General features: G+C 48.2%; 11 protein-coding genes across 11 annotated transcripts; 7 read left to right on the top strand and 4 right to left on the bottom strand.

Moving 5' to 3' along the window:
* Positions 1-51: 51 nt before the first annotated feature.
* On the top strand, positions 52-1,964 carry PENARI_c001G00478 (FHA domain protein; the record flags this gene model as incomplete). The annotated part of the gene is made up of 3 exons (XM_022626151.1): positions 52-1,010; positions 1,061-1,157; positions 1,209-1,964. The coding sequence occupies 3 exons, from the start codon at positions 52-54 to the stop codon at positions 1,962-1,964; spliced, it is 1,812 nt and encodes a 603-aa protein (XP_022493138.1).
* An 889-nt stretch (positions 1,965-2,853) lies between these two features.
* Positions 2,854-4,000, bottom strand: PENARI_c001G02382 (uncharacterized protein; the record flags this gene model as incomplete). The annotated part of the gene is made up of 4 exons (XM_022626305.1): positions 2,854-2,859; positions 2,943-3,562; positions 3,631-3,825; positions 3,892-4,000. 4 exons carry the CDS (start codon positions 3,998-4,000, stop codon positions 2,854-2,856), a joined length of 930 nt encoding a protein of 309 aa, XP_022493067.1.
* Positions 4,001-4,482: 482 nt separating this feature from the next.
* On the top strand, positions 4,483-4,668 carry PENARI_c001G04233 (uncharacterized protein; the record flags this gene model as incomplete). The annotated part of the gene is made up of 2 exons (XM_022626451.1): positions 4,483-4,603; positions 4,661-4,668. 2 exons carry the CDS (start codon positions 4,483-4,485, stop codon positions 4,666-4,668), a joined length of 129 nt encoding a protein of 42 aa, XP_022493685.1.
* An 87-nt stretch (positions 4,669-4,755) lies between these two features.
* Positions 4,756-7,719, top strand: PENARI_c001G09149 (uncharacterized protein; the record flags this gene model as incomplete). Its single annotated transcript, XM_022626844.1, has 10 exons — positions 4,756-4,880; positions 4,938-5,079; positions 5,139-5,695; positions 5,762-6,112; positions 6,681-6,894; positions 6,953-7,106; positions 7,168-7,215; positions 7,274-7,366; positions 7,419-7,654; positions 7,714-7,719. 10 exons carry the CDS (start codon positions 4,756-4,758, stop codon positions 7,717-7,719), a joined length of 1,926 nt encoding a protein of 641 aa, XP_022493917.1.
* Positions 7,720-7,861: 142 nt separating this feature from the next.
* Positions 7,862-9,298, bottom strand: PENARI_c001G09328 (uncharacterized protein; the record flags this gene model as incomplete). The annotated part of the gene is made up of 7 exons (XM_022626859.1): positions 7,862-8,078; positions 8,145-8,299; positions 8,369-8,524; positions 8,583-8,705; positions 8,757-8,906; positions 8,961-9,104; positions 9,155-9,298. 7 exons carry the CDS (start codon positions 9,296-9,298, stop codon positions 7,862-7,864), a joined length of 1,089 nt encoding a protein of 362 aa, XP_022493217.1.
* Positions 9,299-9,508: 210 nt separating this feature from the next.
* On the top strand, positions 9,509-12,296 carry vp16 (tethering complex subunit VPS16; the record flags this gene model as incomplete). The annotated part of the gene is made up of 7 exons (XM_022626298.1): positions 9,509-9,653; positions 9,706-9,812; positions 9,864-9,992; positions 10,043-10,536; positions 10,586-10,680; positions 10,730-12,000; positions 12,048-12,296. The coding sequence occupies 7 exons, from the start codon at positions 9,509-9,511 to the stop codon at positions 12,294-12,296; spliced, it is 2,490 nt and encodes an 829-aa protein (XP_022493731.1).
* A 52-nt stretch (positions 12,297-12,348) lies between these two features.
* PENARI_c001G11992 (Alb1 domain-containing protein) lies at positions 12,349-12,975 on the bottom strand (the record flags this gene model as incomplete). Its single annotated transcript, XM_022627078.1, has 3 exons — positions 12,349-12,558; positions 12,613-12,905; positions 12,960-12,975. The coding sequence occupies 3 exons, from the start codon at positions 12,973-12,975 to the stop codon at positions 12,349-12,351; spliced, it is 519 nt and encodes a 172-aa protein (XP_022493424.1).
* Positions 12,976-13,172: 197 nt separating this feature from the next.
* PENARI_c001G09468 (ubiquitin-specific protease UBP1) lies at positions 13,173-15,245 on the top strand (the record flags this gene model as incomplete). The annotated part of the gene is made up of 1 exon (XM_022626876.1): positions 13,173-15,245. One exon carries the CDS (start codon positions 13,173-13,175, stop codon positions 15,243-15,245), a length of 2,073 nt encoding a protein of 690 aa, XP_022494021.1.
* Positions 15,246-16,095: 850 nt separating this feature from the next.
* Positions 16,096-17,150, top strand: PENARI_c001G00515 (uncharacterized protein; the record flags this gene model as incomplete). The annotated part of the gene is made up of 2 exons (XM_022626156.1): positions 16,096-16,917; positions 17,052-17,150. The coding sequence occupies 2 exons, from the start codon at positions 16,096-16,098 to the stop codon at positions 17,148-17,150; spliced, it is 921 nt and encodes a 306-aa protein (XP_022493321.1).
* A 289-nt stretch (positions 17,151-17,439) lies between these two features.
* PENARI_c001G07707 (FKBP-type peptidyl-prolyl cis-trans isomerase) lies at positions 17,440-18,189 on the top strand (the record flags this gene model as incomplete). Its single annotated transcript, XM_022626741.1, has 6 exons — positions 17,440-17,573; positions 17,648-17,718; positions 17,836-17,896; positions 17,952-17,972; positions 18,059-18,097; positions 18,150-18,189. The coding sequence occupies 6 exons, from the start codon at positions 17,440-17,442 to the stop codon at positions 18,187-18,189; spliced, it is 366 nt and encodes a 121-aa protein (XP_022493302.1).
* Positions 18,190-18,418: 229 nt separating this feature from the next.
* On the bottom strand, positions 18,419-20,862 carry optD (uncharacterized protein; the record flags this gene model as incomplete). The annotated part of the gene is made up of 3 exons (XM_022626390.1): positions 18,419-18,714; positions 18,772-20,622; positions 20,685-20,862. 3 exons carry the CDS (start codon positions 20,860-20,862, stop codon positions 18,419-18,421), a joined length of 2,325 nt encoding a protein of 774 aa, XP_022493508.1.
* Positions 20,863-23,069: the final 2,207 nt, after the last annotated feature.

Here is a 23,069-nt window from a genome sequence, read left to right as displayed (position 1 = left end):
CTTGGCTTCGATTTAGACTATTCCCACACCCGATTCTGATTTCCTCCCACCATGTCAGTCACCGCCTTCACTTGCATCCCCGACCCTCGCCCCAGTCGCCTGAATCGTATCGGCCAACTGCGAAACTACACGCAAAATCGCAGTTTGAGCAGTCGATTCCCCTGGCGTTCGTCGACCTCTGGGCCCAACTCGCCGAACCCGGTGGAGAACTCGAACGCGAGCTCCACTCCGTGCCCAGATACCGATCACCCAGCCCTCTCACGGTACACATCGGCGCCCTCTGAAAGTTCGGGCTTTGGCGACCTTACCAGTCGCGTCTCCTCTGCCGATTCCGCGGTTTCGACTCAGTCCAACGAAGCCCCTCAGACAACAGCTCATGTCATGGCTCGGCTGAGGAGCGCTTCAGCCGCACAGCACCCGCCACCACGCACACAAGATCGACAAAACTCTGAATCTAGTGCCTCCCCTGAGCCGAATTCCCTGCAAACCGATGGAATCGCGCCAACCAGCGTCCCCGAGGACTCGATTACCTCGCCGAAACCAGACAAGAAGGCGACCATTCGTTTCTTCCCATATCAGGATTCCCACGCGAGTACCAGCACGAGACCGTCACTACCCTTTGTTCCTGTCGCCCGCACCCTGCCGTCTGAAAGCTGTGTGATTCGAGTGGGCCGATACTCGGAACGCGATGGCATTCCCGTCCCTAACCCCACCGAACCCTCGGATGCCCCTGTGGGCTTCAAGTCCAAGGTAGTGAGCCGGAAACACTGCGAGTTCTTGTACGTCAATGGACAGTGGCATATCAAGGATGTGGGGAGCTCGTCGGGCACGTTTTTGAACCATATGCGCCTAAGCCAGCCCAATATGGTCTCCCGTCTGTATTCGATCAAAGACGGAGATATTGTCCAACTGGGTATTGATTTCCGCGGTGGAGAAGAGATGATCTTCCGATGCGTTCGCATTCGCATCGAGTGTAACCGATCGTGGCAACAGCAGCCTAACGAGTTCAAGTAAGATGACTGCCCGGCTGTAGTGTACATGATGCTAACGCAAACTCCAGCAAAAATACAGAAAGCCTGATCAAAAACTTGGGCAAAGGCGAGACAGCCGATTACTCGGGATGTCGGGAATGTTCTATCTGCCTGGGATCTGTTCTGGTTTGTTTTATTTCCTTTTCTCCATCTATTTCGCCACTAACCTTTTCATAGCGCCCCTACCAATGTTTGTTCATGGCAGCCTGCGCACACGTTTGGCATTACAAATGTATCAGCCGACTGCTCCACTCGCCTGACTATCCTATGTTCCAATGCCCCAATTGTCGTGCATTCACCGATCTCAGCGCAGAGGTAGACGACTCCAATGACCTCGAAGACAAGCGTGAGAAGGAACCAGCAGCAGCACACGAGCAACAAGAAGAAGAACCACAACATGGTCCCACCGAGCAGATACCAGAGGCATCGTCGGAAAGCCAAAACATCCCATCAACAAACGACGTGGATCAGCCTGAAGACCAACTGGGAGATGTCACCGAAGAAGAAAACCTACCGAATGACACTGAAGAAGCTAGCCTATCAAATGGCGCCCAAGAAGCTAGCCTATCAAATGGTGCGGGTGGCTTGCTCATCCATCACGACCAACTGGGAAGTTTCATCGAAGAAGATAGCCTAGCCAATGGCCTGGAGCACCTGCTCATTCAAGACTACCTGCGAACTGATACCCGCTCGGACGACGCACAAAGCACCGGCTCACCAGCTCCCGATTCCAGCAACACCGACCTCGCACGCAGCGCCACAATCAGCATACCCGGCTGGCAACCCAGCCAACCCCTCAGCATACCGCCAGGCAGACAAGCTCAGTTGCGGTCAGACACCCCAGGGCGCTCAGAGACATCAGACGATAACCCGCTGACACCGCGCAACGACTCCGGCCCCCTCGCCTTCGACGGAAGAGCGGGAATGCCTTAGTGTCACCTGTCATACATTCACTTCTACTTCTACACCGCACTGTTCTGGAACATGTGGTCTGCTCAGCATCAGTATATACCTATATATTTTGGCATTCTGTGGTTTTTTTGCGTCCATTTATGTTATGCATTTGATGATTTTCTTTTTCCTTTACTTTCTGTTCGTGGTGCTGCTTGGTTCGGCTCCATACATCTACATCCCCCTCACTATTTTGCATTTTTCCTTCCATTTCTCTTCTACGTCCCCCTCTTCTTCCTTTTTCATCAATTGGTATGACCAGCTGGTGCTCTCTTGTCCGTCGACATATGGTTAATAGTTTCCTTGTCTGTCTATACCCATGCAGCAGTTTGGACTGTTGTTTCTGGAGCGTAGGAATTTGATGATTTCATTTTTGGATATTCCATTTACACGTAGGTCGTTCCGAAATGGTAAAGAGAAAGAGACACCATGCATCTAGTTCTTAGTGTGATTTGATGCTCAAAGGCTCACAATAGAGAGCGTAATATTTTGCAACGTTTGTCTTAATCGGGATCACACAAAAGGACGATGTTCCCCTCGAGTTACATGACAGACCAACTTCTATCTAGACACTTTATCCCTGCCCTCGAATATTATAGCATTCTTCTCTGTATTTCCCTCATTGGAATGAGGCTTGAACTCTGGTCGAAGTGATTTTCATTGATGTCAATTCAAAAAATAAAATAAGCATCCGCGCTCAACCCTGGAACCAGACTGAGCTAGTTGAGACTGCAAGAATAAACAAGCACTTTAATTTTGAATTTAGACTAATGTATCCCACGAACAAGTTTCATAAATGCAAAGATGTCCTCTATACAAGCTACCGATATATATTGCACCATGCTACACCACACAAATTTCAGATTCCCGCCTAGCCCTATAATCCAACAATCGTCCAGAAACACTAACCCCGTTCCACAACTCCCTATCTTCTTTACAACTCATCACCGGCATTCCTACCTGCTCCAACGCAAACGATGCAGCAACAGACCCGTAAGAAGCTGCCTCGACTATATCACCCCCGGTATGAATCCATCCAACGGAAAATGCTCCCAGAAAAGCATTCCCAGCCCCAGTCGGATCAACAACGTTAGAAGCCTGCCCTTCTTCCATTCCCGTCTCATAAAACGGAGGAATCCACTTCCGAGCAAGGCCGCGCGATTGAACGAGACAGCCATTTTCACCAGCTCGAATAACCACTACGCCGTTTCCTTCGGGACCGACTCCACTGTCTAAGATTTTCAAAGCCAATCTCTCGATGTCGAATTTATCAGGGGGAATGGGAGAATCCTGGAAAAGGTGCGCCAACTCTATGTGGTTTGGACTGAACACATCCACTAACGCTGCAGCCTCTAGACACGTTTGGAGAGTGTCTGCCTTGCATGCCAGTGGTGCAGGCTCCCAGATTAGTAAAGGTCGTTCTTGGATACCGATTTGTGTTCGAAGAGCGAGGATGTTTGATATGCGTGTTTTCATTTCTTCCGGGGTGGCGAGATAGTGGTATACTTTTGAAGACAGCAGCGCAGTGCTTTGATATTCTTGCATTGTGAGAACTGGTGTGGTATATTTGAATTTCTTGGCTGGAAAATTAGTTAGCTCATTCCATATGTTATGCAGAGGGCTGAAGGAAAAGGGGTTCCTTTCGTACGTCCGAATGTGGTATCTTGATACTCCAGTAACCCTCGAGTCGAGAGTTGATCTAATGCTTGTTTAACAACCAACTGTGTATTCCAGCTCTGCAACAGTTTTGTAATGGGTTCTGGGAAGTCATTTCCAATATTGATCGGCCAGACTATTGAGCGGCTCTGCGGAGAAGGGAGAAATAATCGAGCACCCAGAGTCGCTAGGGAAATGTTAGCAATTTGGCTGTCCTCGAGAAGGTATTGATAGGTAAGTAGGTAAAACAAACCGTAAGCTCCGGACCCTCCTAGTACATTTGTTAAAGGTTTCCGATTAGGAAACCGAATCTCGTCAAGGACCACCAAGCCAAAGCTTGCGAAAGAGATATCGTCATTCATGGGAGAATGTTATCCTTTGGAAGACTACCTATGTCACATAGGATCAAGTTCGTTAAAGTCATATAGTTATCAAGTTGAGTGGTACTCCGTACATGTAAAGAGAAAGAGGCGGGGGAAACGGCGTATTTACCTCAGTGGCTCGGGTCCGCTGGGCGAATCAAATCGCTTAGATGGCATGCGCTTCAATAAGCTTCATTTGGAATTTAACAATGCTTATAAGCTTGGTGCTAGTTCGACAGATCTGAAACAGCGTGGCAGCTTCACTGTTCAGACTAAGGCTTAAAGGTGAAGTTGGGTGGCTTTATTTTCATGTTTAGTTATAGCTTTGTTGACTGTTAAACGTTTATAAATAACAAGGCAACGTTGCAGTAGAACAAAACTTGAATTAGAAAGTAGCTTTAGTAGTAAGAGAAATGTCTATCTCTATGTGTATCTCTATAATCAGACCACTTCATACGCATATTAACATGCAATGTCTCGTCATGGCGCAAGCTGCAGCAGACCGCCAGGGCGCCCAGACCGGCAAGATCGCCGATATCCCCACTCTTCAAAAGATTCAACTTTCTCTGTTCATGTCAACCAGCTCTGAATCATCTGAATCATGTTTATCTCAGTGCTCTGATCAACTTTCACGACAAGAAAGGGGCTGACACGAGATAGGGGCTTGAAGCGCCACATCAACAAATAGGGTCATCCCTCTTATCAAAGGCTGCACCCTCAGATCAGCCTGGTTTCAATCGAAATATCCATACAAGATGAGGCTGAATTTCAGCGAGCCACCAACTCCGACCTTGAGTCGTCAAAACACCACCGTTTTCGGCCATCATCAACGGCGCGGCACCCATCCTCACCGACTGTCCTCGCGCGCAAAGCCAAGACGGTGCGATAACTGATCTTCATTATTCTACCGTTTAGTCGCGCTCCTAACATTTAGCAGATGGCCACTAGTATTCAGATTCATCAAAGGAGCAATCCACGGGGCAATCCTACTCCCCGTCTTCTTACATGCAGTATTCACTGCCTTGATCGTGTATCTAGACACCTATGTCTTCGACACAGTTGGTCTACCGAGCACGATCGTAAGTCCAACCCAAAAGCCAAATCCATTCAAACAGAAATCACTAAAACAAACCTCCAGATTCCCTCCCTGTCAATAGTAGTAGGCCTAATGCTCGTCTTCCGCAACCAAACATCCTACAACCGCTTCTGGGACGGACGCAACGGAATGAACGCACTAAACACCTGTGTCCGCAATCTAGTCCGTACAATCGCAACAAATAGCTACAACTCCAAGCGCGGGCCCCCAACCGCACCAGAGCGCGAAGACATCGAGCGTACAATCCGCATCCTCATGGCCATCCCCTACGCCGTGAAAAACCACCTCCGCGCGGAATGGGGAGCCGCGTGGGTGTTTGGTAGTTCCATTGCCGATGATTTGAACCATCGTGGTGGGACCTTGTATAACCCCGAATACGCGAACCTGTTACCGGCTGGGTTGGAAGGCCATGAGGATGAGGGCTTGGGTCTTCCGTTTCAGTTGACTTTCTTCATTGACGGTTTTATTAAGCGTGGCGAGGAGCGTGGCTGGTTTCCAGCTCCTGGGGCTAGTCAGATGCAGGCGCAGTTGAATACTTTGACTGATGCTTATGGACGCATGGAGACTATTAAGTTGACTCCAATGCCGGTGGCTCATCTGTGGGTGTCACTTTTTGTAGATTTTTGGCTGAGTGGGATGTGCTAATGTGTTGACTTTTTATTCAGGATTCATCAGAAGCAAGTGCTTGCGCTATTTGGTTGTGTTTTGCCATTTGCTATGGTTGACGAGATGGGATGGTGGGCAATTCCCATTGTCAGTCTGGTTATTTTCACGCTTTATGGCATCGAGGGGATTGGTTCTCAGTTGGAGGATCCCTTTGGCTATGACCGGAACGATATCAAGATGGACGCCCTTGCTGGTGACTCTAAGACTGAAATTGATGTTGTTTTGTCCGAGTGGCGGACTCATTCGAAAGCTATGGATGCTTTGAGACATCAGCCTGCTGGTGCTTATCATGGTGATCTGTGTTTGACGCCTAATCGAAATGATGGTACCAATGGGGATGGAGATGACAAGTATATGCCACCAGACTTGTTTTTGAGGTTGAGGCCTAGTACTGGAAGGTGACGCTTATGCTTTTGGTTGAGGAAGAGGAAGATGTGCTTTTGTTTCAAGACATGCTCTCATAAATAGAAACATAGTATTTTCCTATCTGTATCGAAACATATCTATGATCGGAGAACATTATCATTATAAGCAAGCGTTTCCCCAGTACTTGCCAGTCATACAGTAATGACTATGTATATCCGAACTTCTGTTCATGCAGGGCGATGTTGGAACATTGCGGATATACGGACCCAGCTGTTAAGTGGTCTACCGGGATTGCGCCATCCACCAGATGTATACTTCCGACGCATGCCATTTCACTTACATCTTTGAACTCTATAAGTGAGATAAATAAGGGAAGCATGCGCAATTGAGCTCCCGAGACATCACCATGGCATCCGCGCACGAAACCCCATAAATCATCACAGTCATCGGAGCAACTGGAAACCAAGGCGGTGGTGTCGTCCAGGCACTTCTCAAGATAACCACCCCATCATTTAAAGTCCGCGCTATAACTAGAGATGTGACGTCTAATAGTGCCGAGCAACTCAAAGCAAAATTCCCAAACAACCACCGCTTGAAACTCGTGGAAGCCAATATCTACGACAGAGAATCCTTGCTCAAAGCATTCAATAATTCTTATGGCGTGTTCGCCGCAGTGAATGATCGACTTCCCGGACAGAAGATCGAGACTGAGCAAGATATGGACCACGAACTTGAGGCTGGTCGTAATATTCTGGATGCTGCTAAGGTATGCATAACCCCCACCTAGAACAGGTTAACAAGATCAATCTGACTTTCACTTCAAGGCTTGCAATGTGCAACATTTTGTGATGAGTAGCTTGCCCAATCTGACAGAGGCTAGTAAGGGTCAGTTCAGCAAGGTCTTTCACTTTGACAATAAGTCGAAGATTGAGGATTGGGCGAGACGCGAGCTTCCGGCTGTGACTTCGTTGCATCCTGGTATGTGATAGAAAAGGCTAAAAACGCTGGAGCGAAGTATGGCTTACTAGTGCCCATTCAGGACTGTTTTATACCAATATGCAATGGCCGCAATATTGTCGACAGGAAGGTAAGAGCCACGATCCACGTACGGAAACCAAACATCATCGAGTCTGACTACAACACAGAAAATGGAATTGTGCGGTTCTTTGCCCCCGTAGAAGGACACAAACTCGCCGATTGGGTTGACCCAAGATATGACATTGGGGTATATGCCGCAAGTAAGACCAACCGAACACAACAAAGCGACATGGATATAAGCTAACAAACTAGAAATCTTTTCCCTCGGCCCGGAGAAGACACTATCAAAGACATACCCGGTCGTCGGTCCAAAGCTGACATTTGCAGAGTTTGCAAAGATCTTCACAGAAAGGACTGGACGGGAGGCTGTCTTTGATCCTATTACACTTGACCAGTGGGGTGCGACTGTGGCTTCTACCGTGGGCAAAGGGTATGAGGAGGATATTAGACAGATGATGCAGTGGATTTCTGTTGCTCCAGACGAGAAGGTTTGTTATGGGACTATGAATTTTAGGGATGATAAGTCCTGGGAAGATCTTGGGGTTAGGGCTAGTACGTGCGGAGTGGATGGAGCGGGCTTCGTGGACTGGGCCTTGACCTGTAATCATTCTGGAACGATAGCTTGCTTTGTGACAGAATTTGAACGAGTTGTATTGGGTATCCATTGCAAAATTAAGGTAGCGGGGTTCCAATCCTCATAGCGGTGGCTCCAGAGCCAGAACACCATCTAGGATTGTATCCGGTGTAACATCAGCGAGAACTTGGGACACTGCATGTATATTACTTCCGTACTGTAGACTGCGGTCTTCGCCTGGGGCTGTGACGATGATGCGATGGCGGAAGACCTTCCTTGCAGCCAAGGCCACGATTGAAGGGGTTAGATAATCGATTCCATGTAGAGGTGCTAGAAGTCTGGGTTAAAGAGTCAACAGGGGGAGATTCTTCGGTTGGAAGGATGCGTTGAGTGACCACACTCACTGTGCAAATCGGGAAAATTGGATGTTGGCTTTGGCAGATACACCACCGGCAACAGCGCGACTGAGCCGCAAGAAGACAACTATGTCTTGGATGTATCGAACAACTTCAGCACTTGTAGATACTGTCGTGCTTGCTTCTTGGAGTTGTTCTATCACCTGCATTTGATGTGTCCATGGTCAGTTGATGGCATTTTCTTCTTGGAACAAGAAGCGAGAATGGCTTACCCTTTGGGTGATAGCTGGTCCCTTTTTCTGGTGACGCTTTGAATTATGAATAACAGATGAGGCAGAGAGTTGCCCATCGGAAAGCCAATCGTTTTCTTCGAGATAAGTGTAGCCGGATTCCGGGCTATGAAAGTGGGAGATGAAGAGGTTGTCGTTCTATCGTGACATCAGCCAGAGGATAATGAAGATATACTGTTTTAGGCATTCCACTCACCAGGTGAAACTTCAAAGGTGGTTGAAGTTGATCAGAGTCTCGAGATACAAGAGGGATAAACAGGAATGTGTCGGGTACATTAAGGGTGCCATTCTCGACGACCAATTCCCTTGATCGCATCAACTATACCACTTGTTAGTATGCATATAGTGAGACAGAGTCCAAGTTCCCTACCTGTAGGAGATGTGCTTGAATATCATCGTTGACGAAGTTGAAGTTTTTGGCGATCACAATATTTACGACATTACTACTAGCAAGGTGAGCAATAGGGACTGGTCCCTTCTTGGGGTCATCAAAGCTCTTATATGATGAACGTTTGCTTGACTGATTTTGTCAGTGCTGGATACAAACATCTTGACAGATGTCAGGTCGACATACTGGTTCAGTGCTCAGCCATGGACGCGGTGGGCGGTGATGTGTTCGCGCATCAGGAGTGAGAACATCATTGGCAACGTCGTCAATAGACGTCGCCGAGGAGCAGTCGATAATGCAATATGAATAATTGAAGGTGGTTGTGGCAATCTAAATGTACTTAGCTAGAGCCTATTACACTGTAGACATTCACTACCTACCAAGGCAAGTTCTTTGGCGAGGTCGTGAATACAAAGACTGGTGGTCTCGATCAGGCAGTGTTCACGGGCAACAAGACACAGAAGGAGTGCCACTTCCAAATCGGATAACTGACGAGCAATTTCATCAAGACCCAGATCATCCATGCTTCAACAGGATAAATGAAGACGAAAGAGCCTTGGAAACGACGGGTAGGCATTTGCGGGATATCAGCGCCTGACAAACAAGGCGGAGTGCCTTCCCGAATTGGGTTAGCGCCTGATAGCTTCCCCGAATGCCCGCCCGCTCGAGCATCAACAGCTCAACACCGGGGATAGAGAGGTATCAAGCTTGTCATCTGTGGCGAATCCTTCAATATGGCGCCTTCCAATCCTCTCGCAAACTGGGAGAAGATTGGAGACAGCTTCTATCGCAAGATCGCCGTCTATGACGCTATCTTTGAGGAAGACGTGGAATTGGAGAACTACATCGCCGCAGGCGCCCCTTACGGCGGAGCTATTGGTAAGAGTGCAATATTTGAATTCGGAGTTCGAGCTAACTCAGGGTCTGTTAGCGATCTATCGTGATGAAAGCAAGCCATTTAGGCTGCGCGATTCTCAGTCTTCGCGATCAACGATCGATATTTATTCCTCCTCTGGACAGCAGATCAGTCGCATTAATGTTTGTTAATATTCCTTTGATCTTTACGCGCTTGAGCTAATTCACCTGTAGTGGGAGCAAGCTACTATCCGCGGATTAGGCTGGTCCGACAAGGAAGAGCTCCTGGTTGTCTCCGAGGATGGCACCGTACGCCGTTACTTTGGCCTGGACGGAGAATTTACCTCCTTCTCGCTTGGAAATGTGAGTTTAGAATGTTAGCATTCAAGCATGGAAAAACTAACCATGCGAAGGGCACCGAAGAATATGGCGTGAGAGCCTGCCAGTTTTGGGCATCTGGCCTCGTGGCATTACTGTCCAACAACCAGCTGATCGCTGTGTCCAAATATGAAGAACCACGTCCGCGGCTCTTGGCACCTTGCCCAGAAGGCGAGGTATCATCTTGGGCCTTGATTCCACCCGCACAAACTCTATCTCGTTCCGTCGAGGTCCTCCTGGCTGTCGACAAGACGGTCTACTCTGTTGACTCAACAGAAGCAGAAGACAAGATCCTGCAAGACGGTCCTTTCAAACACATCAGCGTGTCTCCCACTGGACGATTCGTCGCACTCTTCACTGCTGAAGGGAAGTTATGGGTAGTTAGCAATGACTTCCAAAATAAGTTCAGCGAATATGACTCGAAGTCTCGCGTACCTCCAAGCACGGTGAACTGGTGTGGTGATGACGCAGTGATTCTTGCCTGGGAAGATGAAATCCATCTGGTCGGGCCAAACGGGGCCGCATCGAAGTGAGTATTTCGTTTAGCTCGATACTGCTGCATAATCTAATTATATCAGATACTACTATGACGGTCGTGTCCATGTTATACCGGAGTTTGATGGAGTTCGTCTTATCACGAATGATACATGCGAGTTCCTTCACAAGGTTGCTGGTAAGTCACCAATGCCGGAAGCAATCAGACTCCCGCTGACAATTTCCAGGTGTCACCGAAGAGATATTCCGCCTGGGTTCATCTTCACCTGCTTCAGTACTGCTGGATTCGGTAGATCAGCTGGAGAAGAAATCACCCAAAGCCGACGAGAACATTCAAAGAATCCGATCAAGTCTACCATCTGCGGTGGATACCTGTATCAAAGCAGCGGGTCATGAATTCGACTCTTACTGGCAGAAGCGCCTACTCAAAGCTGCCTCATTTGGCAAATCGGTGCTCGAACTCTACAACAGCGACGAGTTCGTAGAAATGACGGAAAAGCTACGAGTATTGAAAGCACTGAGAGATTACAAGATTGGGTTACCTTTGTCTTACGAGCAATACCTGCGTCTTTCACCAGAGGGCCTCATAGAACGACTAATCAACCGACACGAGTACTTGCTTGCAATTCGGATCTCTGAATACCTGCAGATCCCAGCTGACAAGATTTATGTCCATTGGGCAAGTCAAAAAGTTAAGGTCTCGACAGTTGATGATGAGGCTGTCTGCAAGCTCATTGTCCAAAGGCTCGACAGTAAGCCAGGAATCTCTTTCGAGGCTATCGCCCAGGCTGCTTACGACGAGGGTCGATCGCACCTAGCCACCCAGTTGTTGAACCATGAACCACGGGGCGGCAAGCAAGTTCCATTGCTTCTTAACATGGAAGAAGATGAACTAGCTCTTGATAAGGCTATTGAGAGTGGCGATGATGACCTAGTCAACTTCGTGCTTCTGCATCTCAAGAGCAAGCTTCCTCTGGCGAGCTTCTTCCGCATGATTAACACCCGCCCTATGGCCTCCGCACTGGTAGAGACAGCTGCACGAGGTGAAGATGTGGAGTTACTCAAAGATCTTTTCTACCAAGATGACCGACCCATTGACGGTGCTAATGTCCTATTGACGGAAGCCTTGCGGGATACAAATTTGACGCATCAGACCGAGAAGCTTCACCTGGCATCTCGCCTTCTATCGGATTCCAAGGAGCCAACTGTAGTACTACACCAGAAATTGGTCTCTGAAGCCTCCCAGCTTCTGAAAACCCAGGACGCACTGGATAAAGACCTGGCAGATCACAGTGAGTTCCTTGGTCTTAGTCTCAACGAGACAGTCTACAGACTCGTTCGAGGTGGTTACGGTAAAAGAGCACAGAAGATCCAGAGTGAATTCAAAATGCCCGAAAAAACATTTTGGTGGTTAAGATTGAGGGCTTTGGTAGCCAAACGTGACTGGGGTGAACTGGAAGAAATCGCTAAGATCAAGAAGTCCCCAATTGGGTGGGAGGTAAGAAAATCGAAATCCCACTACCTAGACAAATGCTTACAAGACAGCCCTTCTATAACGAGATTCTGGGTGCCGGAAACACAAAACTTGCTTCGGTCTTCGTCCCGAAGTGCAGCCACCTACCGTCCGCTGAGCGAATCGAGATGTGGATGAAATGCGGAATGATTGTGAAGGCCGGCGAAGAGGCCCAAAAGAGCAAGGACCTCAATACCTTGGAACTCCTTCGAACGAAAGCCTCTGGTCCTGCAGCCACCGAGATCGAGCGCATGATCAACCAACTTAGACCGAGGAAATGAGCGCAGAGAATCTCCAACTTGCTTTTGGTACCGCCCAGGCCTCTGACAATGTTCAGGTGATCTCGTCAAAGTCGTCTGTGGCGGGTCCGGAGGCTTCATCTGACATCTGGAAGACATTTGTGCTTGCGACAGCCTTCGCAGGCGGTTCGGTATCTTCGGCCATAGCTTCGTCGCCATCTTCAGCCTCGTCTTCGTCTTCGTTCTCCTGTTGTTGGAGAGCGGTGAACAACGTGGAATTGCGGTTGGTATCCTCCCAATCAGCCTAACGAGGTATTGTGAGCAACAGTAGGCAAGAACGAGACAATGTAATACATACCCTTCTATTATTGACGATCTTACCACGTGCCAGACTCTTAGCCTTCTTAATCTCCATTTGGTCCAGAACTGCCTCTGCACGGTCCATGCCCTTTTGTTGCCTTAACCGCTGAGCCCTCGAAAGCTTCTTGTCATTCTTGTTCTTCTTCTGAATGCCAGAATTGCGACGATCGGTCAGAACAGAGGGCCGCTGAGCGGCAGGGGATTCCGCACGAGGCAGCGAGGTCACAGACTTATCCAAGTCGAGACTTGGCGAAGCTGCACGGCGTGCGGCACGCGAACGTGTTGACTGTTCTGTAAAAAGGTGTTAGACAACTTTAAATCCAATAAATCGACTCAACAACTTACGTCTGCTCTTCGCCATGGTTGTTTTGGAAAATTATCTGTTGCGTGGGGAGCCCGCTATCGATAAAAAAAAGTTTACGGCAGACCATAACGACCAGCCGCGCAGTTTGGTATACCATGTTGCTTTTCACGCACGCGATGTCCGTTCTGAGTATCTCCCACTCATGCTCACCCAGCTTTTTACTGGCGGTGGCAGAACATCTTGTTTAAACAACAATGCACCCTCGCCACGAGCATTCTACTATCTTTCCAAACCGCCCCGTTCATTACGCAAGCCAAATCAGCCACTATGAGACCGCTCTCGCAGCGCTGCAAAACACCCAAGCGCTAGGAACCGGTCTGATCGCTCTGGCTTCTTTTTATTTACTTCTCGATTACTTCGGATTCGCTCCCATATCAGTTCTCCATCTTGCCTGGAAGGGCCTGGTTTACCTCACTCCGTCCCGGCTCGTTGTCGCATTGGACCCTCGCATGTCCGACCCTGAATCGCCGACTCCCACGGGCTCTCCCCCATCGCCATTTGAGCAGAAGGACGCCGCAATGCAACGAATATTTGGCATAGATACCTCCCATCTCGCCTTCTCTTTTCGCCGCCGCTCCCTCTCCGGCCTCGGAAACGCCTTGCTCGGAAATACAAAGGAAGCCAAGCCCCCGGGTCTTGGGAACTGGGACAACTCATGCTATCAGAACAGTATAATCCAGGGTTTGGCCTCGCTGGAGTCCCTTGCGGCGTTTCTCGCGCACAATGTCAACCACCACTCGGACAAGACTTATCTTTCGAAGCATGAAGCGCTGAGTGATATCATCGCATGTCTGAACAATCCTTCGAACAATGGAACGAAGCTGTGGATCCCGGCTGATCTCAAGTCCATGAGCAGTTGGCAACAACAGGATGCACAAGAGTACTTTTCCAAGCTGGTGGACCAAATCGACCTTGAGATTCGGCTCGCTTCACATGGAGAGACATCGAATATGGGATTGAAAATGGCAGGCCGGGAGGAAAATATCGTGCGTGACAACGTTTCCGACATGTCTACTTCTGAGGGATGCGACTCTTCAACCCGGACCAGTGGTAAGGCGTCAAGTCGCAATCCTCTCGAAGGACTACTCGCTCAACGGGTTGGGTGCATGGAATGTGGATGGACGGAAGGGCTTTCTTTAATTCCGTTCAATTGCCTCACAGTCCCTCTTGGGGCAAAGTTTGAATATGACCTAGTGGACTGTCTGGACCAATACATGACGCTTGAGCCCATCGATGGTGTGGAATGCGCCAAGTGCACATTACTGCAGTACCATCAGAAACTTTCCGAAATGTTTGCTGGGATTGAACGGGACGAGAGACAATTGCCTGGCGCAGAGAAGTCTCAATTTACCGATGCATTAAAAGCCGATACACTGTCGCGCCTTCAAGCCGTCAAAGCAGCGTTGGAGGGCAACGATATCAGCGATATCACATTGAAGGATTGCCGCATCCCTGCGAAGAACCGTGTTTCAACTACCAAATCACGACAGGCGGTCATTGCCCGATCCCCTCAATGCCTTGCTGTCCACATCAACCGCAGTCTCTTCGATGAAACGAATGGGATGTTGACAAAGAACCACGCTGCAGTCAGATTTCCACAAATGATCGACTTGAATGGCTGGTGTCTTGGCACCCAAGCTCCTAGCCAGTCTGATGAGGCCCCCGAGCAATGGGAGACCAACCCTTCCAAGTCGATGCTTCCACAACACGGCGAGGCTGTTCAAGTTCCCAGCCGACGGTACACACTCCGAGCTATTGTCACACACCACGGCCGTCATGAAAACGGCCACTACATCTGTTACCGGAAGTATTCGACGTTAGATTTCCCAGCTCCCGTTCCAGACCACGTTCTTCAAGCCGAAGGCGATGAGGAAAAGTCCGAGCGTTGGTACCAGCTCAGCGACGGTGACGTGACGATGGTTAGTGAAGGCCATGTTATGTCCCAAGGCGGTGCCTTCATGCTATTCTACGAAGCCATGGATGATTCTCTCCAAGTCCAACCTTCTCAGACTCCCACCACAGAAAATGTCCAGTGCGAGACCGCTGAATCCGTTCAATTCGAGAATGCTGAATCAATCTCAAACTACACCATGTCCGAAGATCATTCCGCCCCATCCACCGTCACCGACTTTGGATCCTGCACTTCTCGCGCTACGAGCGTCTCACTTCCAACGGAGGATTTGACGTCTGTTGACCTGCCCCTAAAGCCTTCAGGCGATCATAGCCCGACAGAAGAACTTGATTCACCTTCGATGATCACTGCATGATGCCTCTGTCCTGTTGTATTCCAATCTCTTGTTTTTCTGCTTTACCAGCATAGTCGTGCCATATAGCCGACCACTGCATCATGATACCCGATAGCAATTTCCATTTGCGGCGTTGATCTTCACACTCCACTGTGTTTGGGAGTATTTTGTATGAGTGTATGTACTTTTATGGGTCCTCCGTCTTTCGAGAAGGGAATTGATTTGACCATTTTGTTTCTACTTATCTCATCCATACTAAATTTGCGTACTGCTAGAGTCATGGCCTTCAGATCAATGGTTCCTTAGAGACACATTTTCGTATTTACTCGTACCTGCTTGAATATCATTGGAAGTCGCATTTTTGACGTTCCGGATGGGCATCGTCATGCTGTCACTAACATCAAGCTGCGAGGCGACTTACTCTGCGACATAAGACACACTCCAATTTCTGGCATTTGGAGATCATTTCCCCCCGCATATAGACATGGTACCTTGTTGAAACTGACCCAGGCGCATCATGGCCGGAAAGCACCTAACCAAGTACCTTGTGGCCAGCCACCGTAGCATAAGACTGCTCGGAGGTACTCTTTCTCAAAGGTTGAATTAAATGCTTTGTTCACCTTTCAGAGTTCTTGTCTGATCAATTCTTCTACAAAATCTGTGTCATTATCTGTTTAGTTGTGCTTTTTTTTCATCTGGCTGTGCTACACACGAGTCTATATAGATCTACTCAAGGTCCAGCCCCAGGGTCCTCACCTACTATCTGATCAACATATAGTATGACCCCATCACCACAAGATTTAAAACGATTGGACTTCCTGTTCTAATCCTAGAAGCAGTTGATTTTTCATACTCTGTATCATATCCGACGATGTCTATCACTAGTCCTTCACGACACCAACCTCACGACATCTTCTTCATCAATGAACTCCTAGAAACCATTCTTCTACATACAGACATGCGAACACTTCTAACATCCGGCCAACGCGTATGTCGGACATGGAAGAACATGATTGATACATCAGTTAGAGTCCAAGAGAATCTCTTCTTCAAACCGTCCTCCAAAGCCACAGGAAGCACCCAACGCCAACGGAATCCTCTCCTAGAAGAAATCCTCTGGGCCCAATTCTTCCTCAAGCAACAAGAAAACTCAGAATTAAAGGCAGTCGAAGTAAGCAGATTTCCAATGCGCGGTAGCGATCGCCAGAAAGCAAAAGCGTACCTACGAAAAGACGCCAGCTGGAAACAAATGCTACTTCAACAACCGCCAACCTCATCAGTTGGAGTTCTGGAGATCATCAGACGATCAGACTCGGAATTCACCAAATTGAATATCAACCCTGACAACAACTTCCTCCGAATGGGTCATATTTTGGCTCTCCTCCAAGGACGCAGTACTCTAGTTCCAACGCGCAACAAATGGATACTATGGAGCGGACGGTCTCGAATCCGGATGCCTCTTAACTTCGAGATCTGGGCGCCGAAATGGGTCTATGAGCCTAGTACACTGCAACCAATCCAAGAATGGATCCCGGATAATATCGACTGGGACAGTCTCCGGTTGGAGGTTGCATCGATGTATTTGAATGACTTTGATTGTGATTTGGTGATTGTATCGGAGAGGAGACAGAAACTTTTCCAGGGGGAGGATCGAGTGCACAAGGAGAGCAAACTGGATCGTTGGCTTGAACGAGTATTTGGGGAGTGTACTATTGATATAGGAAGGAAGAGGGTTAATCACTCTTTTATTCCTATTCATGGTGTTGGAGTTGATCGGAGGTGGGTTCTTAGACCTTGTTCTGCTATGCCTCTTGTTCCGACGTGCAGTGCTTCTTGTTCGGATTCAGCCTCCTCGCGTTCGTCGTTTTCGTCGTCCTTTTAGGTACTGGATACAGTGGGCTTAATAATAGTGCGTCTCCTGCTTAATATGAGCGGGCTATCACATCTAGATTTATACGTATAGGTCGTACCCCACCGAAATTCGAATTGTTGATAGCACACTATTAAGCCGTCAGCCTAAAACACATTTAACAAAATAGCTATCCGGCATATACAAATGTAAACCATCGAATATCCTGCAGTGTACTTCACATACATCAAGTCCATCTGATACGGGGCTAGCCGCATCCGCCACTTCCCCACTTCAAAAAATAATCACCCTTCTGCCTCTCTCCTGTTCTCTACTTCCTACATTACATTGACAACATATTTCAAAATGGGCGTCGAGAGAAAGATCATCACCCGCGGCAACGGTTCCGATTCGCCTGCAGCAGGCGACAAGGTCTCAATCCACTACACGGGCTGGCTCTACGATGCTAAGAAGTCCAACAAGGGCTTCCAGGGCAAGCAGTAAGCTGACCATCACGCGCCACATCTACTGGAATTGCTGTATGCGTATTTGGTATACTAATCCATGTTTGCAGGTTTGATAGCTCCCGATCCCCTGGTCGTGGCGCTTTGAATGTTCAGATTGGTGTTGGACAGGTCATTAAGGGTATTTTTTCCCTTTCTTTCTTACTTTTTTTTTGTTCCGACAAGATTATATTTGGAATCGCTTCTGGGCTTGCTACCCTTGTATTCAGAATTGGATTGCTGATTTGTAAATCTGCAGGCTGGGATGAGGGTGTTATGCAAATGACTCTGGGCGAGAAATCCACTCTGACTATTTCCCCGTGAGTGCAGGCTTTATTGAATGGCAAACTGGGCAATTACTGACATTCTTCTCAGTGACTACGGCTACGGTGACAAGTATGTGAACGCATGATATCCGGCGATTAGTTCTATCTGCCGAGATATCCGTCCAGTGAAGTGCTAACATTCTTTTTGCTACGCAGGGCGGCTGGGAAGATTCCTGCTGGCTCTACTCTGATCTTGTAGGTTTGATTACTTGCATCATTCGCTTCCAAGGTGCTAACTATATTACAGCGAAGTTGAGCTCCTCAAGATCAACAACAAGAGCGCCTAAATGCGCTTTGGATTCATTAGAAAAAGGAATTATTTTCATTTACCACACTTACTGCTGCCTCAATTTCTTCCAAGTTGGTTGTACACAATTGTCATTTAGGCTAATGATCGTTTTACAGTAGGGGGTATCTTGAATACTTCGACCAATAGAAAGAGTACTGCCAGCAGATATCCTCCCTCCAATTGACACTCGAAACTGAACCAAAACAGGCCAAAGGGAGATCCTTACTCTAGCTCCAAGTGCCATTCGCAGGTCCAAAGTATCCCACCTCCGGCATAGCCATGTAAGCCACGCCCTCGCCGTCAGCAGTATTGAGATACACCGTATTTCCCCACCACGATGGGAATGTAGCACCAGGGTATGAAATGCAGAAGAAGATGACTATACCGCTCAGAGCAAGGCCGGTGTCAAGAGCCGCGGCCAAGACATAGTTATACTTCGTCCACCAGGCAAAGTATCGACGACGGAAGACATGGTTGAACACGAAGTTGACAAGCGCCCAACTGGAGTAGTTAATGCCGGTTGCTAAAGCAAAGATTTAAGTTAGCAGTGATGCAAAAGACAAGAACCAAAGTCACATACCCGGAGGAACATTCCAAGTGCCCACAAAGATCAACGGCCAATTAATCCACTTCCAAAACTCGCGACGCGTATACTTATACAACGCCCAAGTGACAATCGGCGCAATAGCGCCAATCCAAAAGAAATGCAACAAAGAAGAATAAATCCTCCCAGCAGAATACAACCTCCGAGGGCCAACAAGACCCCAAATAACGGACGAAGAATAAACAGTGCGACCATTAGGACACGAAAACCCATCCGACTGCCCAGACTCACAAATATCCGCAATATTAGAAAGCATCCAAAGCGTAACCCCAGTCTGAGTAAGAGCCCCGAGAATAGTAGCAACACCCTGCGCAACAAAACAAGTCCTAGGCGGGACTTTCATATAATGCGCCAACTTCATATCCATAGCAAAATAAACACCCTGACCAACGACGTCCGTCGAAAGAATCTTGAAAATCATATTCGCGAGCGGACGGCCTTCGAATAGGTATCCACCAATGAACTCGGATAAGACGTTCAACTGGTTTGCGTCGACGTTCGTTATGCCTTGCACGATGCCGCAGGGGACCATGTACACTGCCGGGATTATGAGTGCGAGGAATACGCCGTAGACGGGGAGTTTGGTATGGTAGACTTCAACGATGGCGATGGCAATGGCTGTTATCACTACTATGATACCCGCATACCAATACCACGGTGTTTGTCGGTATGAGGCTCGGACTAGACGCGCGTGGACGTCTAATCTGTTCCGGCCTTTCAATGCAGCCCAGAGGTCTTTCGCATGCCAGAAACCAATGTGCGTGAGAACCGATGTAATTGCGGCGAAAGATAGACCGTACACGAAGGCAAAGGTTGCGCCTAGGAATGGAGGGGAGTATCTGCGGTATGCATCGACATTGAGGGTATTATCGGCTGCAATTACTCGCGCCGTGTCGTATACTGCGCCCGTATTGTCGTATACATCACTCGTCATGAGCGGGAGGTATGCCGTGAACCAGACATTCGTGTAGTAAAGCGCCGGCACGACAATCCAGTAGAAGAAAGCGAATCCGAAAAAGACGTTCAACGCCGCCCATGATGGTGACAGAAGTGGGTTTGTATTGTAAGCGATTTGACTCCAGTCGAAGGTAATCGGACTCAATCCGAGACCGGTTTGCATACCGAAGAGCTGGTTGACTATCACGTTCTTGGGTGCGATCCAGCATACCCAGGTGAAGTAGCTGAGGGCTGTGAACATTAATCCTGGGAAGAAATACCAGACGAAGCCGCCGGCTGTGACATATAGGAAGAAGCGGAGTCGGGTGATTCGCCATCCATCTGCTATATGATTTGCGCGCGAGTGCAGAGTCTCTAGCATTGCGCAGTTGGATAGCACGCCGGGCCAGATTATGCTTGCTGGCTCTACAAGCCATGGTGCTGCGAGACCTGCAACACCAAAGCCGAGGAGTTGAGCGCAGAGGACGATCAAGACGTCGAAGCCGGCTTTCAACCCGAAGTTGTAGAATGATTTGCTTGAGGCTTGGATGATGTTTGTTGCGTCTGCGCTGCCGTATCCGAAGGAGACATTGCTCATGATCACGATCACTGTGTGTTCTTTGATGTTGAATGAGCGATCCGGGTTTAGAGTAAATGCGCCTAATGGGCCGAGTTTTATTGGGGTTGTTGGGAGGGTCTTTGCTAGAAAGACGCCGCATGGATAGGCTAACAGCTCCGCCACTAGGGATACGATGTGCACGCTGGGATAGCGCAGTGAGAAAAATTGGTTGATTCCAGAGCCAAGGATTGTGAAGATTATTCCCAGCAGCCACATCCGGACTGTGTTGACTGGTAGACCTGGGTCGTCTGTTTCGGGGACAACAGCCCTGACTTTGGGTTTGTTAGTAGGGCTGAGATATATAGATCGATAGTCTTAGAGTTTCAAGACCTACCCTCGGGGAATGGCGATCGATTTGATTCATAGTCAAACTCGACATTCTCATTCTCATTCTCATCCTCCTCCTCGCTCTTGGTAGTATCAATTTCAGCCTTGACAATTTGGCCTTTATCTATTTCTTCCTCATCAATGATCGCGGGTTTGATCTCGGGGGCCGGGGATTTGGAGGCCATGCTTTTTCTTCGCGCGCAATCCGTGAGAATATTCTAAAATGGATTCTAGCAGAATACATGGGTCTTTATTGCTACTCAGTGTTTCTTCTAGCGCGGGGAAACTGATAAGGCGACGCGTTAGTGCTCGGAAACGAAGAGCTATTGAGCTTAGTTCAAGATAAGCGTCTTATACCCCGCTCCTGTCTCTTCACACTGTTGTCGCATTTATGAACATGTTTACTGTAAGGAATATATCATGAAGAGGTGTCCTGCAAGCTGCTTCCACATTAAGGTTGCAACTTTAGAGGTTGTAGGGCTGCTGAGTGGCGGTCACGGAGACCAAATATACATCGCACCACAAACAAAAAACAACTGTTATCAGCACGAAGAAACTTGCTACACACTAATGGCTTTTCCGACAGAAAGATAGCGGCAAAGATAGAAAGACTGATCTAGACCAGGGACAAACTTGATAATGGACACCGACAGTTAAGCCATCTCATATCGCAAACATCCAAGCGCAAGCCAATCCTGCTTTAGACGAAATACGAAGGAATCACAATTCACCGCCAGTTGCCATTTATCCGACCGCATATCGGGGATGCAAATCAATCACTCCGCTTGCACCCATGTCACTAGCTAGCAGGGTTATCGCATGACTATTATAACTGTTCGGACATTTTTCTCCAGTCAGATATAAGATTTTCCCTGCCAATGCATCCAGGATGTTGCTTTTTAAGTAGAACATGACAGTTTTAACAAGGTAGACGCGCAGAGCGCGGATGTTTCGAATGCGACCGAAGGGTCCTAAGGCCGGTGTTTAGATGTATAACTTAGACTACGGAAGCGTATATGTACACACTCTATTCACCAACTAAAGAGAACAAATATATCACCAGCTAGGCTCAACTAGGCAACCCAAAAAATCACCGCGAAGACGCATCGTCCGCTTCATTGCCAACGGGGACCGGCCTACTACATCCACATGCCGGGTTCACACATGTAGAGACGGTGAAGAAGCATTCTCGAACAAGTTGTAAAGATTGTGATTGTTATTTGGCATTTGCGATGGGACCCTACATGTAGCTTACTCGACAGCGTCGAAAGTTCATTCACTGTACAGTAGCACCCATCCAAACATAACTGCATATTTCCCGATCGCAAATATGGTAAACGCAAATACCCTCGGAAGTAAGCTCCCACCAAACAACAGAACCACCAGAGTCAGCAGAGGTAATGAATACAACCCAACACAACCCAATAAGCAACCCCGATCGAGCCCTTCACAAGACATGAGTCAAGCGGCTTACGACAGTGTCATCCGCGCGCCGTGTTAGTGAGCCACATATGGTCTTCGCAATGAATCAGGGGGTAGTATACGCTTGAAAGAATGGACACATCAATCAGCCATTCAAGCCTCTTAGACACATCTTCGGGTGCACTGAACGTGAACTCTCCCGCCACGGTCATCACATCCTTGTCGATCGATGCAGCCGAGACCGCGGATTGACCTCCGGGGGCCCGGGGGTGTTTGGGTTACTCACACTGCAACTGCAGCTTTCATACTTTGCCGTGCAGATATGAGTTCATCGATCATGTTATTGTTAATGTATGCTGCTAGGTTTGACTCACATTCTTCAGCTTTGATCTTCAATGGGTCGGATTATCCATTCCTCCTCCCCATGGGGAGAGTATACATGTAGGTATGTTTCGCTCGAATGGAACTTACATGTACAGTGTACAATCGAGCTGAATGCATCTGATCGAGACCAGTGATTGTGGCAATCAAGTGGAAGTGGCGAGTCGGTTTGTATTTGATCACATCCATGCTATAGGTCCATCGAACATTGCCATCTAGGTCTACATCTGCTAGGCCTCCGTTGGTAACTATCGAATATCAAATATGAACTATGCCGTATCCAGCATCTATTGAATATTGAACATCCACCCCCGCTCAGATCATGCAGACCCGACCGTCTGTGTCCTTGCGATTTTAGTTCAGAGATCTTGCATGAGAGCTGCAGCTATATCTGCAGGAAAACCCTGAATGGCTGGAAAGCGAGGATCCGAGCTCCCGCTGCACCAAAGACCAAAGACCAGTTGCAGCAGATCAAAAACAAGGATCAAACCAAGCCAGCACTCTTCACTAGTGTATTTGCTACAGTAACTTACCGCTTGTAAATTCTACAGTGTGCAGTTTGCATCTGATCCCAATCCCGCAAACAAAA

This window comes from Penicillium arizonense (genome assembly GCF_001773325.1).
Source record: "Penicillium arizonense strain CBS 141311 chromosome Unknown PENARI_contig001, whole genome shotgun sequence".
Classification (NCBI taxonomy): Eukaryota; Fungi; Ascomycota; class Eurotiomycetes; order Eurotiales; family Aspergillaceae; genus Penicillium; species Penicillium arizonense.
This window is presented reverse-complemented; position numbering and strand designations above follow the sequence as displayed.